Genomic DNA, 13326 nt, shown 5'->3' with positions numbered 1-13326 from the left:
ACATGAAAGACTCTGGGTTGTGAACTCAGTGCACTAGATTCTATGAATAGGTTGGGGTTGTGCATGACATAAACAACTCTAAGTCATGAGCTCAAGGCCCTAGATGCAATGAACAACTCTGGGTTGTGGTTAGCATGAAAGATTCTAGGTTGTGACCTCAAGGCTCTAGATGCTATGAACAGCTCAAGGATATGGAATTCATAAGCCACTATGGGTCTTAAGCTCATGGTTGTAGATGCTATGAACAACTCAGGGCTGTCGATGACATGAGCCAATCTTGGGCATGAACTCAAGGCTTTAGATGCTACGAACAACTCTGGGTTGTGTTTAAGATTAATGACTTCAGGTCGTGAGCTTAGGCCTCTAGATGTTATGGGCAGCTCAGGGCTATCGATGATAAGGAACACTCCGGGTCATGAACTCAAGGCAATAAATTATATGAATAGCTTTGGGTTGTGGTAGACATGAAGACCTCTAGGTCATTAGCTTAGGGATCTTAATGTTATGAACAACTCAAGGTTGTCGATGACATGAAAGACTTCGGGTCTCGAGGTTAGGGCTCTTAATGCTATGAATAGTTGAAGGCTGTGGATGACATTAGATACTCTGGGTGGTGATCTTAGGAATCTAAATGCTATGAACAACTCAAGGCTATGAATGACATGATCTCATCTGGGTCATGAGCTAAAGGCTCTAGATTCTATGAACAACTTTGAGATGTGTTTGACATGAACAACTCTGGGTCGTGATCTCAAGGGTTTAGATGTTATGAGCATCTCAAGGCTATGGATGACATCAATAACTCTGGTTCATCAACTCGAGGCCCTAGATGCAATGAAAATTTCTACGTTGTGGTTGACATATAAGACTCCGAGTCATGAGCTCAGGGCTTTAGATGACATGAACAGCTCAAGGTTATGGTTAGCATGAATGACTCCAAGTCATGAGCACAAGCCCTGAGATGCTAAGAATAGCTCAGAGCTATTAATGGCATGAGCGACTCTAGGTCACGAGCTTTGAGTTATAGATACTCTTAATAGGTCTGGGTTGTGGTTGACATTAATGACACTGGGTTTTGAGCTCAAGGCTCTAGATTCTATTAACAACTTAAGGCTAATGATCACATGAATGACTCTAGGTTGTGAGCTCAAGGCTATATATTGTATGAACAACTTGTTGTTGTGGATGATATCAATGATTGGGTTGTGAGCTTCAGGCCTTAGATGAAATGAACAACTTTGGGTTGCGCTTGACATGAAAAATACTAGGTCATGAGCTCAAAGCTCTAGATGCTATGAACAACTCAAGGTTGTGGATGACATGAATCACTTTGGGTCTTGAGCTCAAGGCTCTAGATGCTATGAACAACTCTGGGCTATGGTTGACTTGAATAACCCTGGGTCATGAGCTGAGGGCTTCAAATGCTATGAATAGCTCAAAGCTATCGATGACATGAGCCTCTCTGGGTCATGAGTCAAGGGCTTTAGATGCTATGAATACCTATGGGTTGTGATTTACATGAATAACTCTGGGTTGTGAGCTTAGGGCTTTAGATGCTATGAACAACTCAAGGCTATGGATAACATGAAAGACTCCAGGTCGTGAGCTTAAGGCTCTAGATTCTATGAACAACTCAAGTATGTCGATGATATGAAAGACTTCGGGTCATGAGATTAGGGGTTTAGATTCGATAAACAACTTAGTGTTGTGGACGATATGAATGACATTGGGCCATCAAGTTAGGGCCTTAGATGCAATGAACAATGTTTGGTTATGGTTGACATGAAAGACTCTGGGTCATGATCTCAGAGCTTTATATGTAGCGAACAGGTCAAGGCTATGGATGCCTTCAACTACTCTTGGTCATGAGCTTATGACTCTAGATGCTATGAACAGCTCTAGGTTGTGGTTGACATGAATGACTTTGGGTCATGAGCTCAAGGATTTAGATGCTATGAACAACTCAGAGTTGTCAATGACATGAAAGACTTCAAGTCATGAGCTTAGGACTCTCGATTCTATGAGCAACTCAGAGTTGTGGATAACATGAACCACTCTGATTCATGAGCTCAGGTACCTAGATGCAATGAATGACTCTAGGTAGTGGTTAACATGAGAGACTCTAGGTCATGAGCTCTGAGCTTTTAATGTTGTGAATAGGCCAATGTTGTGGACAACATGAACCACTCTATGTCTTAAGCTCAAAGCTCTAAATGCTATGAGTAACTCTAGGTTGTGGTTAATATGATCGACTCTAGGTCATCAGTTTAAGCCTCTAGATGCTATTAACAACTTAGGTTATTAATGACATGAGCTACACTATGTTGTGACCTGAGAGCTCTAGATGCTATGAACAACTTTAGGTTATGGTTGACATTAATAACTCTAGGTCGTGTGCTCAAGGCTCTTGATGCTATGAATAACTTAAGCGTATTAATGGCATGAAACACTACAAGTCGTGAGCTTAGAGCTCTTGATGCTATGAACAACTTAGTGTTGTGGATGACATGAGACACTCTATGTATGAACAACTCAGGGCTCTAGATACTATGAATAGCTCTAGGTTATGGTTAACCTAGACAACTCTAAGTCATGAGCTTAGGGCTCTAGATATTATTAACAACTCGAGGTTGTGGATAACATGAGCTATTATAGGTCATGAGCTTAGGATCTATAACAACTCTAGGTTGTGGGTGACATGAAGGACTATGGGTTGTGTGCTCAATGCTCTCTATGCTATGAACAACTCAAGGCTATCAATGATATGAAATACTATGGGTTGTGAGGTCAAGGCTCTTGATCCTATGAACAGCTCAGGGCTGTGGATGACAAGAGCTACTTTAAGTTGTGAACTCATGTCTCATGCTATGAACAACTAAGGTTTGTGGATGACATGAGCTCCTCTCAGTCGTGAGCTTAGGGCTTTAAATTCTATGAACAACTCTGGGTTTTGGTTGATGAGATTGAATCTAGGTCGTCAGCTCGAGGCTATAAATGCTATAAACAACTCAGGGCTACGGATGACATGAGCTACTTTGGGTCATGAGCTCACACCTTTAGATGCGATGAACAACTCTAGGCAGTTGTTGACATGAACGACTCTAGGTCGTGAGCTTAAGGCAATAGATGGTACAAACATCTAAAGGATATGGATGACATGAACGACTTTGGGTCGTCAACTAAAGGTCCTAGATGCAATGAACAACTTTGGGTTGTGGTTGATATCAAAGAGTCTGAGCTGTAGATGCCATGAACATCTCAAGGTTGTGGATGACATGCACCACTCTGGGTCTTAAGCTTTGGGATCTAGATGTTATGAATAGCTCTGGGTTGTGGCTGGCATGAACAACTCTGGGTCATAAGGTTTGGGCTTTAGATGCTATGAAAAGCTTAAGGTTGTCAATGACATTACCTACTTTAGGTCGTGATCTTGCTTTAGATGCTATGAACAACATTGGGCTATGGTTGACATGAACAACTTTGGGTCGTGAGCTCAAGGCTCTAGGTGTATGAACAACTTAGGGTTGTTGATAACATGAAAGACTACTGGTTGTGAGCTTAGGGCTCTAGATTCTATGAACAGCTCAAGGTTGTTGATAACATGAAAGACTCTGGGCTATGAGCTCAAGGATTTAGATTCTATGAACATCTCACGGCTGTGGATGATACGAATGACTCTTAATCATGAGCTCAAGGCCTTAGATGCAATGAACATCTCTAGTTCGTGCTTGAAATGAAAGACTCTAGGTCATAAGCTTATAGCTCTAGATGCTATGAACAACTTAGGTTTAGGGATGACATGAGCCACTCTAGGTCTTAAGCTTAGGGCTCTAGATGCTATTAACACCTATAGGTTATGGTTGACATGAACGACTCTAAGTCGCTAGCTCAGGCTTTTAGATGCTATGAATAACTCAGGGTTGTTATTGACATGAACCACTCTTAGTCGCTAGTTCAAGGCTTTAAATGTGATCCACAACTCTAGGTTATGGTTGATAAGAACAACTTCGAGTTGTGAGCTTAATGCTCTAGATGTTATGAAGCACTTAGAGTTGTTGATGACAAGAAAGGCTCTAGGTCATGAGCTCAGGGCTCTAAATGCTATGAACATATTTGGTCCATGGTTGAGACAAACATTTCTAGGTCTTACCAACCTCAACACTGTGAATGAGAAGGGAAAGTTTCCCTCTCAACCAAGCCAAAATCCCAAGGGTGTTCATGAAGTTGAAACCCAAGAGGGGGAGTCTTCAAAGTTGAGGGAGGTTAAAGCTGTGATCACTTTAAGGAGTGGAAAAGAGGTTGATCAACCCCTGCCTAAGGTGAAGCAAGATGAAGAACTCATGTCAAAGAAAACCTTGGTCAAAGAGAGCAATAACCAAGAAGAGAAGAGTGGGAAGAAAAGTGCATCCAAATCAAGCATTGAAGAAGAGCCAAGGATAGTGATTAAAGAGGATATGATGAAGAAACATATGCCTCCCCCTTTTCCTCAAGCTTTACATGGAAAGAAGGAAATCAAGAATTCATCAGAAATTCTTGAAGTCTTGAGACAAGTGAAGGTGAATATACCCTTACTTGATATGATCAAGCAAGTCCCCACATATGCAAAGTTTCTAAAGGACTTGTGCACGGTCAAGAGAGGGTTACATGTGACAAAGAATGCATTCCTCACTGAGCAAGTAAGTGCTATCATTCAGAGTAAATCTCCAGTTAAGTATAAAGATCCGGGATGCCCCACCATTTCAGTCAACATTGGAGGGACACATGTGGAAAAAGCTTTACTAGACTTGGGGGCAAGTGTGAATTTACTCCCATACTCTGTGTACAAGCAACTGGGACTTGGAGGATTGAAGCCCACAACCATCACTCTCTCCTTAGCTGACAGGTCAGTCAAAATCCCAAGGGGGGTGATAGAGGATGTTCTAGTTCAAGTGGACAAATTCTACTATCCTGTGGATTTTGTTGTGCTTGATACTGATCCCACAGTGAAGGAAGCAAACTATGTACCAATTATCCTTGGGAGACCTTTCCTAGCTACCTCCAATGCCATCATCAATTGTAGAAATGGGGTGATGCAGCTCACATTTGGGAATATGACCTTGGAATTAAACATATTCCACCTATGCAAGAGGCATCTTCACCCAGAAGAAGAGGAAGGATTGGAGGAGGTGTGCTTGATCAACACCTTGGTTGAAGAGCATTGTGACAAGAATTTACAAGAGAGCTTGAATGAAAGCCTTGAAATGTTTGAAGAAGGGTTACCTGAACCCTCTGATGTTCTACCTATCATGTCTCCTTGGAGGAGACGGGAAGAGATCTTACCACTGTTCAACCAGAAAGACTCACAAGAAGCAACTGTGGATGACCCTCCAAAGCTTGTTTTGAAGCCGCTTCCTGTTGATTTGAAATATGCATATTTGGAGGAAACTGAGAAATGTCCAGTGGTGGTTTCTTCAACTCTTACTAGTGATCAAGAGGATAATCTTTTGGGAGTCCTCAGGAAATGCAAGAAAGCCATTGGATGGCAAATTTCTGATCTGAAAGGGATTAGCCCTTTGGTGTGCACCCACCATATTTATATGGAGGATGATGCAAAACCAGTGAGGCAGCCCCAGAGGAGGTTGAATCCTCACATGCAAGAGGTGGTGAGGGGTGAAGTTCTGAAGCTACTCCAAGCTGGGATCATATATCCCATTTCAGACAGTTTGTGGGTGAGCCCCACCCAAGTAGTCCCAAAGAAATCTGGAATCACTGTGGTCCAGAATGAGAAAGGGGAGGAAGTCTCTACACGCCCTACCTCAGGATGGAGGGTGTGTATAGACTACAGGAGGTTGAATTCAGTGACTAGGAAGGACCATTTCCCATTGCCTTTCATGGACCAAGTCCTTGAGAGAGTCTCAGGACATCCTTTCTACTGTTTTCGGGATGGGTACTCGGGGTACTTCCAAATAGAGATTGATTTGGACGATCAAGAAAAGACAACCTTCACTTGCCCCTTTGGTACTTTTGCGTATAGGAGAATGCCCTTTGGTCTATGCAATGCTCCTGCAACTTTCCAAAGATGTATGCTGAGCATCTTCAGTGATATGGTGGAGCGCATCATGGAAGTCTTCATGGATGACATCAATGTTTATGGAAGTTCTTATGAGGAGTGTTTGTTGCATTTAGAAGCTGTTCTCCAAAGATGTATTGAGAAAGACCTAGTGCTAAATTGGGAGAAGTGTCATTTTATGGTACAACAAGGAATTGTCTTAGGACATATCATCTCCAAGAAGGTCATTGAGGTAGATAAGGCTAAGGTGGAGCTTATTGTTAAGTTGCCACCTCCCACAAATGTTAAGGGAATTAGGCAATTCCTTGGACATGCCGGGTTCTATAGGAGGTTCATTAAGGATTTCTCAAAAATCTCAAAGCCTCTTTGTGAACTCTTGGTAAAAGATGCCAAGTTTGTGTGGGATGAGAAGTGTCAGAAGAGTTTTGAGGAACTGAAGCAATTCCTCACAACTGCACCAATAGTGAGAGGCCCAAATTGGAAGTTACCTTTTGAGGTAATGTGTGATGCAAGTGACCTTGCTATGGGGGCTGTCTTAGGGCAAAGAGAAGATGGAAAGCCCTATGTAATTTATTATGCTAGCAAAACTTTGAACGAGGCTCAAAGGAACTACACAACTACTGAGAAGGAGTTGTTGGCAGTAGTTTTTGCCTTGGATAAGTTTCGTGCTTATTTGGTAGGGTCCTCTATAGTGGTGTTCACTGACCATTCCGCTTTGAAGTACTTGCTAACCAAGCAAGATGCCAAGGCAAGATTGATAAGATGGATCCTTTTGCTCCAAGAATTCAATCTCCAAATCCGGGATAAAAAGGGGGTAGAAAATGTGGTAGCTGACCACTTGTCAAGACTTGTGATATCACATGACTCACATGGTCTGCCTATCAATGATGACTTCCCTGAGGAGTCTCTCATGTCAATAGAGGTAGCTCCATGGTATTCTCACATTGCAAATTTCTTGGTTACTGGAGAAGTACCAAGTGAGTGGAGTGCCCAAGACAAGAGGCATTTCTTTGCTAAGATCCATGCCTATTATTGGGAGGAGCCTTTTCTCTTCAAATATTGTGCGGATCAAATCATAAGGAAATGTGTTCCTGAACAAGAGCAATCAGGAATTCTTTCCCATTGCCATGATAATGCATGTGGAGGTCATTTTGCCTCCCAGAAAACAGCAATGAAAGTGATCCAATCAGGTTTTTGGTGGCCCTCTCTTTTCAAGGATGCCCACTCTATGTGCAAGGGATGTGATCGGTGTCAAAGGCTTGGTAAGCTAACACGCCGAAATATGATGCCCTTGAATCCCATCTTGATAGTGGATGTCTTTGATGTTTGGGGGATAGACTTCATGGGACCATTTCCAATGTCGTTTGGACATTCCTACATTTTGGTGGGAGTGGATTATGTCTCTAAGTGGGTAGAAGCAATCCCATGTAGGAGCAATGATCATAAGGTGGTTCTTAGATTCCTCAAGGACAACATCTTTGCAAGATTTGGTGTGCCTAAGGCCATTATCAGTGATGGAGGAACCCACTTTTGCAATAAACCTTTTGAGACTCTTCTAGCCAAGTATGGGGTTAAGCACAAGGTAGCTACACCTTATCACCCTCAAACAAGTGGCCAAGTTGAGTTAGCCAACCGGGAAATCAAGAATATACTGATGAAGGTGGTGAATGTGAATAGGAAGGATTGGTTTATTAAGCTCCTAGATTCCTTATGGGCTTATAGGACCGCTTACAAGACCATTCTTGGAATGTCTCCTTATCGCCTTGTTTATGGCAAAGCGTGTAACCTTCCAGTGGAGATTGAATATAAAGCATGGTGGGCAATCAAGAAGCTCAACATGGATTTGACAAGAGCCGGGTTGAAGAGATGTTTGGATTTGAATGAATTGGAGGAAATGAGAAATGATGCTTACCTCAATTCAAAAATTGCAAAAGAGAGGTTGAAGAAATGGCATGATCAATTGGTAAATCAAAATAATTTTGCCAAGGGACAAAGAGTCTTGCTTTATGACTCTAAGCTTCATCTTTTTCCGGGAAAATTGAAATCAAGATGGACGGGTCCTTTCATAATTCATGATGTGCAATCAAATGGAGTAGTGGAACTACTCAACTTCAATAGCACTCGAACTTTCAAAGTGAATGGGCATCGTCTTAAGCCTTATATAGAATCATTTTCCCGAGACAAGGAGGAATTCATCCTCCTTGATCCACCTCCAACATGAAAATACTTGGTTTATGGTTGAACTTAGTCTCTTCAAAGACTAAAGAGTTCATCCTCTTTTTGTTTTCTTTTAAGTTGATTTTAATTTAATCTAGTTTTTTCTTGTGTTTTTCCATGTTTTGATTTTTATTTTTGACTTTAATGTCGTTCTAATGTGTTTTTAATTGGTTTTTTGGGTTAACATTCAGGTGGGAAAGCTTGAGTAGTCATGGTGAAAGTAAGGCAAAACAGGGGAAAAAAAAACAAGTTTCAGCCATTTTCGCATAACCTCCCCCATATGCGAAATTTTCGCATAACACACCCCTTATGCGAAAATGCTTTTGTGGCAATTTCCAAAAAAAAACATGCTCTCGGTCCCTTCCCAAAATCCTTTATGCGAATTTCACAGGAATGCGAACCATATGCCAACCATATGCGAATTCGTTTTTGAGACAAATTTGCAAAACCATGCTCTCTGTCTGGGTTCTCACAGGAATGCGAAATTTTCGCATAACATAAGGGGTAATGCGAAATTCGCATTTCCTCTTTAAAGACCATGTTCTCCTCTTCCCATGCTCAATTTCTTCTTCATTTCTCATAGCACCTCTCTTCCAATCACCAAATCCCTTCCTTAAGTTTCTTGTCTTCATCATTCCCCACTCTCAACACCACCATGGCAGCCCATCTCCATAACTCCACCTCATAGCCGCGGCAGTCACTATTCATCACCGTCCACCCCTTCAATTTTCAGCTCTTTCCACCATCAAAAACCTCCCAATTCCTCACTCAACACTCTAAATCCAACCCTCAACCAATTTCAGCCTTGTATTCACCAATTCAAAACCTCAAGCTAAGCATTCAAGCCACATTTTCTTCAAAGAGAACCCATGGCCGCCGGGTAGAGGAGCTCCAATTTTCAAAATTTCTTCGTGAAAAAGCTCCAATTTCCAAGCCTATTCACCATGAAAAATTCTTTTCTTACCTTAGCCAGCATTTCCCACCCTCAAAAGCCAAAAATTTCCACAATTTGAATGAGTTTCAAAACTTCAAGTGGGCGTGTGAATAGTGCATATGCGAAATTTTCGCATTCCATCATGTGTTATGCGAAATTCGCATAACCCCCCCCCATATGCGAAATTTTCGCATAACCCCTACCTTGTGCCAATTTTTCACTTTTTCCATCTCTGCCCTCCCTAATCTAAAGCCTGTGAGCCTCATTTCATTACTTCATTATGCCTAAGACCCGAGGAGGACATACCTCAGCTCCCCAGAGCAGTGAGAGGCCGCCCCTGTGCGGGCCCCACTAGATGCGCCGCCACATTTAGCTGATTCTGCCTCTCAGAGCAGATACCATACGAGGAGAGCATCTGCCACACCTGTGGCCCCTACTCAGATTCCACTTCGGGGTCCTCCTACAAAGAAAACCAAGACTTCAAAGCCAGGAGAGTCCTCTAGAGCACCTCAGGATTCACAGTCTCAGCCGCCATCCACCAGACGCCCTAGACCCAGCTCGCCTATTGAGGGCAACTCAGATTGCCGGTCCAAAGCATTTCATGTCGAGGCATATTTTGAGCACACTATGTTGCGCCAGCAGACTGACTTGCGGGAATCATACAGCCTACTTGAGAGGTACCATCTTGTACCCTTTATGACTCCGCCCCAGTTCTTTTATCCTCGAGTAGTTTTAGACTTTTACCAGTCTATGACTACTCGTGGCGTCCCGGTACCAGCCTCGATACTTTTTACCATTGATGGACGCCAGGGTATTTTGGGGGCTCGACAGATTGCTGAGGCTTTCCATATCCCTTATGCACCAGCTGATCCCACTGTATTTAGACGCTGGGCCCCACTTTCTGAGTGGGACATGGTTCGTAGCCTATCTCGAGGGACATCTTCCCAGAGGACCATTTTCAGGAAGGAGCTTCCCCCAGGGATGCTCCTAGTTGATGTGGTGCTTCGCACCAACCTTTTTCCTCTCCAGCATACCGTACAGAGGCGAGGGGCCATTTTAGAGGCATTATTTCGTATCTTTGAGGGCTACTACTTTGGTCCTCATCATTTGATTATGGCCGCTCTCCTCCATTTTGAGGAGAAGGTGCATAAGCGGCGTCTTACGAGGGCAGCCTCCATTCAGTTACTTTTCCCTCGGCTGCTATGCCATGTTTTGGCACATATGGGTTTTCCTACAGACCCTCAGGCTGAGCCCCGCTGCCATTGTTGAGAGAGCTTCTCTCTTGACCAATGGACTCAGCTATCGCTCCATCAGCATTCCCCAGAACTTCCCGAGCCAAGGGAAGTCCCTCCTGCTCCATCCACTTCAGCTCCCTCAGAGCCTGTACTAGAGGCAGCATCATCTGATGCCCCACCTACTGTTCCTCCTACCGCAGAGCCGCCCATCACTATCCTTGGTTCAGAGTACCGTGCCTTGCTCGCTTCTTTTCAGACTCTGACCACTACTCAGACGGCCATTATGGAGCGCATGGACCACTTCCAGATTCAGCAGGAGCAGCAGACTCTCATTCTTCGTGAGATTCAGCAGCACCTCAGTCTTGTGCCACCAGCTCCACCTGTAGCAGTGCCTTCCTCAGTTCCAGCAGAGGACCCCTCCTATCCACCAGAGGAGCTTACTCCTTGATCATACGATCACTCCTCTCCTTTTTTTTTTGTATCTATATTCTATGTTTTTTGGATGTCTTATGTATTTTGGACCACTTTTATACTGGGATTGGATATATTCCATGTTTGTCTTGTATATTGTACTCTCTCAGTTTATATAGACATCTTCCTTTTTGTGTATTTTAGCTATTCCTTTTTATTTCCTCTAATCATCACTCTTATGATTTTTCTTTTCTTATGCAACATGTGGTTTCTCCTCTCTATTCAGAGTACCTTACTATAAGGAGGTATCACTTCCTCCCTTTTATTACCATTTGCTTTTAGAACATTGGGGACAATGTTCATCCTAGTTGGGGGGAGAGTTGAGGAAGTAATTTGTTGAATTTTTTTTGGTTAAGTTATTTTGCTAACAAATTTTTTGCAAACTCTCCTTGTTTTCTTAAAGATAAATTCTCAAAAATAAATAGGAGAAATTAAATTCTTATCTTATTGCCATAGTCTTAGAGTTTGTATTATGCTTATTAAAGTTGATAAATTGTTGAAGCTCCTTTTGATTTCAATCTTAAGTCTTCCACTCTAATCTTTTCACACACTGAACACATTAGATTCCAGTTATAAGATGGAAAACTTTTTCACCCCCTAAACTTAGGAAATTTTTGACTTGGTGCCATTGACCTCATTCTATTAGTGTTGGGACACCTTATAAAAGGCCAATGTGTCTTATGAAAAAAAATTTTGCTTCACTTGCTTTGAAACCCGAGCAAGGTCCGATCCGAGGGGTATATGGTGAAAATCTTTAAAACCTGGTGCCCTAAGCCTTCAATGGTTGGGAGCCACCGACCTCACTGCTCGTTACATGGGTGGATGGGTGGAGTATATATATGACTAAAAAAAAAAAAAAAAAAAAAGGTGCGTTATTAGCCTTCTATATATGAGTTAGTGTTGCTAAAGTTAGAGAAAAACCTTAGTTGGGGGGAGAATATAGTTTGACACACTATAACTGGAAACTAAGCATCTTAACACTTAGATTTTTGTGGAAGATTAAGAGTTGGTCCTTTGGGAGTGGAAATTATTTTGATACTCAAATTTGCATAATGCCCGCTTTTTGAATGTTGTGATAGGTAAGTTATTTGATGACTCTTGTTGATGATTGAGTTTTATATCCTTGACTATTCACAAGAGAGTTTGATCCAATCATGCTACTTGGTTATTTTTTGGAGTGATCAGCATGATTTTGTAAAATATTATATTATCTATTCTTCTTTATTTTTCTTTCCTTCATTGCTCAGGGACTAGCAATGTGTCAGTTGAGGGGAGTTATAGGTCTTAAGCTCAAGGCTCTAAATGCTATGAAGAGCTCTAGGTTGTGGTTGACATGAATGACTCTAAGTCATAAGCTCCTAGCTCTAGATGCTATTAATAGCTCAAGGTTGTGGAAGACATGAGGTACTCTAGGTCGTGAGCTTAGGGCTCTAGATGCTATGAACAACTTCGGGCTATGGTTAAGATAAACAACTTTGGGACATTAGCTTGGGGCTCTTGATGCTATGAACCACTTAGAGTTGTTACTGTTATGAAAGACTACGATTCATGAGCTTAGTGTTGTAGATACTATGAACAACTCAGGGTTATGGTGGACATGAATGACTCTTGATCATGAGCTCAAGGCTCTACTTGCTATGCACAATTAAGGGTTGTGGATAACATGGGATACTCTTGGTTGTGAGCTCAGGGTTGTAGATGCTATCTACAACATTAGGTTGTGGTTGACATGAATGACTCTGTGTCGTGAGCTCATGGATCTAGATGCTATGAACAAGTTAGGGTAATGGCTGACATGAATGACTCTAAGTCGTGAGGTGAGGGCTTTAGATTCTATGAACAAATCTCCATTGTGGTTGAAATGAACGACTATGGGTTGTGAGTTCAAGGCTCTAAATGCTATGAACAACGTTGGGTTGTGACTGAAATGAAGGAATTTGGGTTGTGATCTTAGCACTTTAGATTCTATTAACAACTCAAGGATCTGGATGACATGAGATATTCTAGTTCGTGAGCTCAAGGCATTAGATAATATGAACTACTTTGGGTTGTGGTTCACATAAATGACTCTTCGTCCTGAGCTCAAGGCTTTAATTTATAAACAACTTAGGGTTGTCGATGACATTAGCTAATTTGGGTCGTGACCTCAAGGCTTTAAATGTTATGAACAACTTTAGGCTATGGTTGATAGGAATGACTCAAGGTTATGAGCTCAGACCTCTAGATGTAGTGAACAACTCAAGGCTATCGATGAAATGAAAGACTCTAGGTTATGAGCTCAATACTCTAGATGCTATGAACACTCAAGGCTGCTGATCACATCAATCGTTTTGGGTCTTGTGTTTAAGGCTGTAGATGTTATGTATGACTGTAAGTTTTAGTTGACATGAATGACTCTAGGTCAAGAGCTCAGGGCTCTA

General features: G+C 42.1%; 1 protein-coding gene across 1 annotated transcript in view; it reads left to right on the top strand.

The window, feature by feature from the left end:
* The window catches only part of LOC109122742 (transposon Ty3-I Gag-Pol polyprotein), a 47273-nt gene extending 36390 nt beyond the window's left edge, over window positions 1-10883 (top strand). Inside the window, exons 3-7 of the mRNA XM_059737226.1 lie at window positions 5334-5642; window positions 5736-7461; window positions 9556-9887; window positions 10011-10115; window positions 10500-10883. Of these exons, the coding sequence (XP_059593209.1) occupies window positions 5334-5642; window positions 5736-7461; window positions 9556-9887; window positions 10011-10115; window positions 10500-10883 (2856 nt within the window). The remainder of the gene's footprint in view (window positions 1-5333; window positions 5643-5735; window positions 7462-9555; window positions 9888-10010; window positions 10116-10499) is intronic.
* The last annotated feature ends 2443 nt before the right edge of the window (window positions 10884-13326 follow it).

Source organism: Vitis vinifera, chromosome 6 (assembly GCF_030704535.1).
Source record: "Vitis vinifera cultivar Pinot Noir 40024 chromosome 6, ASM3070453v1".
Classification (NCBI taxonomy): Eukaryota; Viridiplantae; Streptophyta; class Magnoliopsida; order Vitales; family Vitaceae; genus Vitis; species Vitis vinifera.
This window is presented reverse-complemented; position numbering and strand designations above follow the sequence as displayed.